A 5,855-nucleotide genomic window follows, 5' to 3' on the forward strand; every position below is an offset into this window, starting at 1 on the left:
ATAGGGCGGGACCTGCGGTGCGGGGCGGGGCCAGTGGAGCGGGGCGGGGCCGGCAGGACCTCGTGGGACCCGCCGGGCTCGGAGGTCTGTCAGGCTCACCCAGCCCAGTCCGGTGCATCCAGGACTTCTTGGCTCACCTGGAGAACTTCACGGGGCTGTCGCTGGTCGGGGAGCCGCTCCGCAGGGCGTGGAAAGTTCTGGACACTCTTATTTGCCAGGTGGGTCCCTGCCTCACCCACCCAGCCAAGTCGTTTATGGCACCTGGGTTCAAATCCCAGCTTTGCCGCTCACTACCTGTGTTCCCTCAGGCAAGTCACTTAACCTTTAGTGCCTCAGTTTCCCCATCTACACAATGGGGATGGCGACACACGTTATCAACACCCCCTGGGTTGCTGTTTAGATCAAAACGGGTTAATTCACGTGATGCCTTAGAACAGCGCCTGGCACCCAGTGAGGCCTTTCAGTCTGCGTGCTTGCAACTCCAATCCCCCAGTTCCATAAGCGGAAAAGCGCCAGTAACTAAGGCTTCGGCAGCAGGAGGTGACCTGAAGCTGCATGATGCTGTTAGTGTTTTCTTACCCCACTTTACGGGAATGTATGTCTAAGGGGGCTGCCCCAGACCCCACTGGATGTGTTATGAGGTATAAGGCATCCTCACCACCGTACCTTTCTAAAATTCCAAACGTCTGAATTCCAGAGCAGCTCTGGGCCCAAGGATTTTGGATAAGGCCATCTGGAATGATGGTCATTCCTATGCTTAATTAATAATCGCTATCGCCCACCCCATAACTTCCTGACCAGACCTAGCCCATGAGGGTCGGGAGAGAGGATTGCAGCTGATGGGGGCAACACAGGAGGGCCTAAGGGGGGCATGAAGAGCTCAGGACGTTGCGGTCACTTTGTCCCCTCCCTCTCTCTCCCCAGCAAGCCCACGGTCTCCCCCTCCCGTCCTGGGCCTCCCCGGATGTCCTGCAGACACTAGCTCAGATCTCAGCTTTGGATATTGGGGCACATGTGGGCCCACCCGGGGCAGCAGAGAAGGCTCAGCTGTCTGGGGGTGAGGTGTGGAGCTGGGAGGCTGGGAGGCTGGGAGGCTGAGGCGAAGTCCTCTGGAGAGTTCTTAGCACTCTGTCTCGCCCTGTCAGGAATCCTGCTGGATGCCATCCTTGCCAATTTCTCTCGGGTGCAGCGCTTGGGGCTGCCCCTCAAGATGGTTATGTATTCGGCTGTGAGTCTTTGGGAAGGGAGGCAGTGCCACGTGGGCACAGGGATGGGAGGGGGCAATTTGGGTGGGAAAGGACTGGTGGTCCCAATGGAACCTCAGCCTAATGCCTTGAGTAACTCATATCTCCAAACCATATTCTTGGACCATATCACTAGAAGCATGGAATCTGGAAGGATGGAGGTGATGGTGTTATGGGAAAGAATTCAGTTTTTCTGGAAGGACTGGCTTTTTAACTGAGCTGTAATCATATTTCGTGTCTATTTAACCAATCTTTATTAAGTGACCACCTGTAACTGGTGGGGCTGCCTCCAGGGTGAGCAGGTTTCGGGGGACTGGTTCTAAGGGGTCTGAGGGACATCTGGGAGGCAGCTGGATGCACAAGTTTAGGAGAGAGGAGACATCTGGAGGAGCCCCGAGTCAGCCCTGGATCCGCCTGCAGCACGACAGCACTCTCCTGGCCCTCCAGGGGGCCCTGGGTCTCTATGACGGGCACACACCGCCTTATGCCGCCTGCCTCGGCTTTGAGTTCCGGAGGCGCCTTGGGGACCCGGATGACGACGCAGGGTGAGGAGGGGGTGGTACCCGGGAATGGGCAGGACCAGAACTCTCAAGAGGAGTGATGCGGTGCCAGGTAGAGGGCATGGCCCAGGCACAGGCTTCGAGGGGAATTTACTGGGGACGGCATCAGGAAGTAGGAGTCAGGAGCCCAGTTCTCCATCCAGATTTCAGGTCAGCAGCAGGGAAGGCAAGGAGGGGCCTGGGTACCACCACGTCCTCTCTCCCTCCAGGAATGTCACCATCTCCCTCTTCTACCGCAACGACTCCGCTGGAGTACCCTTGACCCTCAGCCTCCCCGGGTGCCCGGCGGCCTGCCCCTTAAGCCGCTTCCGCCAGCTGACTGCCCCCGCCCGGCCTCCGGCTCACGGGGTCCCCTGCCATAGCTTCTACGAGCCCGCCACCCCCGCAGGTGACGGCCCTCGGTGCTGGGGTGGGAGGAGGGCGGCTCAGGTCTGGAGACTCACCCTGCCCCCCGTTCTCCCCGCAGCCACCGTGGTGCCCCTGCTGGCTGGGGCTGTGGCCGTGCTGGCAGCCCTCAGCATGGGGCTGGGCCTGCTGGCCTGCAGAGCCGGCTGCCTGCGGGCCTGGGGGGGCCCCGTGTGAGCCACGGAACCGGCACCCTTTCCCCCGCAGCTGACACTGGATCCCAACACATCTGCTCACCTGCTGCTCTGGCTTCTGTGACTTACTGTGCGCGCCGGGGGAACACAGGGAGGGCTCCCAGGCCAAGTCACAAGCTGTCCTATGTATGTGTGGGCTTAAGCGTGCATATACGTTAACGCACGTGCACAGGTCTGTGTACACGTGTACATACGTGTGGATGTCTATTCATGCATATGCTCCTGCACGGACCTGTGTATACACATATTCGACGTACACGCACATGCTTACGTGCTCCTTTGCGTGTGTGGGTGATACGTGCACCAGTGTTTACGTGCAGGTTTCTATACATGCCTGGGAACACGTGGTGTACGTGAGGGAACCTCTATTTGTAGGTGCAGCACACGTGATGTGTGCGAGCCTGCGGGGCGACCTCCTCCCCACCACGGGTCATGCACTGTCGGGGTCCAGCTTACTCAGCCTGGCTTTGGTGCCCGCCTGGTAGTGGGAGAGCCAAGGTCAGGGTTCAGAGCCTGGCTGCCCAGCCAGCCTGCTGGGACCAACCTGGAGGCTGACTCTGGGCTAAGCATTCGTCTCTGCACCACCATCTCCTCTGGCACACACGACTCCTCCATCAGGTTAACTAGCCTCCGGGGAGCCAGTAGCAGGAGGGGGGTGGTAGCATCCCCTCTGGGCTACCTAGCATAGCATTTGCTATAATTACGATTTAGAGGGGGTGGGATCCCGGGATCCCACCCAAGTACTGTCCAGTGTGGTAGCCACTGGCTGCCACGTGGCTGTTTGAATTCACATTGTGTAAATAAATAAAATGTGAAATTCAGGTCCCAGTCGTACTAGCCAGTCCAAGCACTCATTAGCCACACGTGGCAGGTGGCTACCCTAACAGGCAGCGCAGACAGGGAGCTTCCATGGGACAGCCCTGAACGTAAGGAAAGGTAACGCTACCGCACAGCAGGTTCACGTGGTGCTGGTCACAGACCAGGCCGTCCCAGGCCTGTACTTGCGCTGCTGCATTTAGCCCTGCAACCCAGGAGGCAGCTCTGCCCTCTCCACACGCCAACCACCAGGCAGCAGTCTGGGGCACCAATGATCCTGTCTGCATAATCAGGCAAACGTGTCAACACCCCACTAGGCTGTTGGTGGGCAGCCTGGTGTGCAGTGGGTGCTCTGTAACCGGCACTGGGTGCCTGTCAGATGGGGGAGGCTTGGAGGATCAGAGGTGGGGCTGGGCAGCCAGACACGAGAACCACCCCCAGCTGCCAGAACACCGTGGGCATGGGAGGGAAAGGGCAGGGGTCAGCAGCCCCATCCTCCCACGTGTGGACAAGCCCGGCTCCACCCACCTCCCTGCATCACCTGCCCTGGGCCCCCAAGGGAGCCTCTTGTCATGAGCACAGCCTACCACTACCCCTGCTGGTACTGGACTGTCACAGGGCCTCAGGGAAGGCCTAGGAATACCCTCTGCACTTCCCTTCTTGGTCCTGCTTGGGGGGCAGGGCTGGAATTGCAGTGGTGCAGCCTCTTGCTTCCAGATCCACGTTAGACCCAAAGGAAGCTCCAGCCGACCTTGCAGCTGTGAGCCCAGCCCCCTCCTCAGCAGATTGCTGGGAGGGTCGTGGAGGTGGCGGGCCTCGCTGGGGCTGCTGTGCAACTCTCTCCATCCTCACCCGGGGAGGGTTCTGGCTCCAGCTCCACACCTGGACCCAGTCAGACGCCGCAGCTCACACGCAGTGACGTGCAGGCTACTTAATGGGTGCCTGGTACCGCCTGCCAGGGCTGTCCATCCTCACAGCTGGGATTCTTGGTCCCAGCACCCCTCGGCCAAAGGTACCAGCCACATACGCAGCTACAGAAACTGGAAGGGACCGGCTGCCCCCTTCGCAGGCGAGCAAAGCGCAAAATTCAAGTTTAAAAGAGAAAGGCATTGCAAAACAAACTTAATAGAAAAACCTTGGCAAAAGGGGAAACGAGCACCCATAAAACCCAAGTGCTGTATGAAGTTAACAGGTAAAAATATTGCATTAAAAAAAGCCTTAAGAGAAAGGGTCCAAGCTTCAAGGTGCTTTCACGGCGTGGGCTGCGGGGTCCCCTGCTTGGCCTGTAGTGCTTGAGAAGCCCATGGTGGGTGCGGGGGCCCAGCCGCCATGCCCATCAGGCCAAAGTGTAACGGACTGAAACGTAACACACTGTCTGGCATCCAGCAACAGCAGCTATCAGCCAGCTGCCTGTTCTCCACCAGCTCTGGCTGGTGACGCCCACGGGGTGGGCTGGGGGCAAGGACACCCCTCTTTGGGGCTCCTTGCACACCGGCTGGAGCCGACCAAGGCTCTGCGTCTCCCCTGCCCCGAAGGCGCGGGAGGGCTAGTCATGGCGCACGGGTGGCTCCGCCCCACAGGCTTGGTCGGAGTACGGTGGGCAAGGGGGCTGCTCCTCTCCCGGCCCAAACGTGTCGCGGGTGTGGCTGCGCCTGGCCTCTTGGATGTACAGCTCCAGGAGGACCTTGGTGGGCTGCCTGTCCACCCGCTCCTTGGGCATGCCGTGGCTCAGCAGCCAGCCCATGAGGTCCTTGCGCGTCGGGTTGGGCCCCAGCATGAGCCTGGCGCGGCCCGGATGGCTCTGGCGCCAGAGCAGGCCCACGTCCGCGACAGTCTGGATCACCATCACCGCCTCCAGCACCGTCACGCCCTTGACCAGCAGGCCGACCAGCGAGAGCCGCAGCTCGGAGGGCGCGGCCGCCAGTAGGCGCCGCTGCAGGCCCTGCGTGAAGGGCACGTCCTCGGGCACCAGCCACTCGGGCTCGGGGAGCAGTGGCGGCGGCTCGCGGTAGATCCAGTCAAGCATGCCCAGCTCTCGCACCAGCTGGATGCCCTCCTCCATGGTGGTCCAGGGTCGGAAGGGCAGCTCGGTGCCCTCAAAGTGCAGGAAGGACTCCCAGCGCTGGCGCCAGGCCAGCAGCAGCCAGGCCAGCAGTGTCTTGCCGTCACCCCGCAGGGCCTTGCAGCGGTAGTTGAAGACGGCATCGCCGGTCAGGTCGCCCAGCATCACCAACTCCCTGGAATTCAGGGCCAGAGCCAGGCCCCCCTGGTCATACACCCGCAGGATCCAGGTGATCATGAGCTCGTTGGGGTTCTGCCGGAAGCGCCGGGCGATGGCCAGGAGCTCGGTGTATGTGTAGCAGCGGTCGCCCTGCCCCGCCATGGCCAAGGGCCGAGAAGAGCCGGAAGGCTGGAGGGGCACGGCCGTGGGAGCTGTGGGAAGGGCACAGAGGGGCATTGGGCGGGGAAACAGTCATGACCCCCTAGCCTCTCCCCACAGTGGGGAGCCCCTCAGACCCCCGGGTGTCAAAGGTCCTGGGGGGGCACTGTGTCCTCACAGGAGATCAGAGCCCAGTGCTGGACATCATGGGGGCCCCAAGCGTGGCCCCTTCAGGAGCCCTCATACTGGATGTCTC

The 5,855-nt window shown here is 61.0% G+C and overlaps 1 protein-coding gene and 1 pseudogene across 1 annotated transcript in view; one reads left to right on the top strand and one right to left on the bottom strand.

The window, feature by feature from the left end:
- Positions 1-2,386, top strand: part of ACP4 (acid phosphatase 4) — a 4,697-nt gene extending 2,311 nt beyond the window's left edge. Inside the window, 7 exon segments of the mRNA XM_007463413.1 lie at positions 57-123; positions 125-218; positions 925-1,057; positions 1,146-1,228; positions 1,665-1,789; positions 2,014-2,192; positions 2,271-2,386. Of these exon segments, the coding sequence (XP_007463475.1) occupies positions 57-123; positions 125-218; positions 925-1,057; positions 1,146-1,228; positions 1,665-1,789; positions 2,014-2,192; positions 2,271-2,386 (797 nt within the window).
- A 2,379-nt stretch (positions 2,387-4,765) lies between these two features.
- Positions 4,766-5,602, bottom strand: LOC103082069 (Friend virus susceptibility protein 1 pseudogene; annotated as a pseudogene).
- Between the last annotated feature and the right edge of the window lie 253 nt (positions 5,603-5,855).

The sequence above is a fragment of the Lipotes vexillifer genome, unplaced genomic scaffold (assembly GCF_000442215.2).
Source record: "Lipotes vexillifer unplaced genomic scaffold, Lipotes_vexillifer_v1.1 scaffold802, whole genome shotgun sequence".
NCBI lineage: Eukaryota > Metazoa > Chordata > Mammalia > Artiodactyla > Lipotidae > Lipotes > Lipotes vexillifer.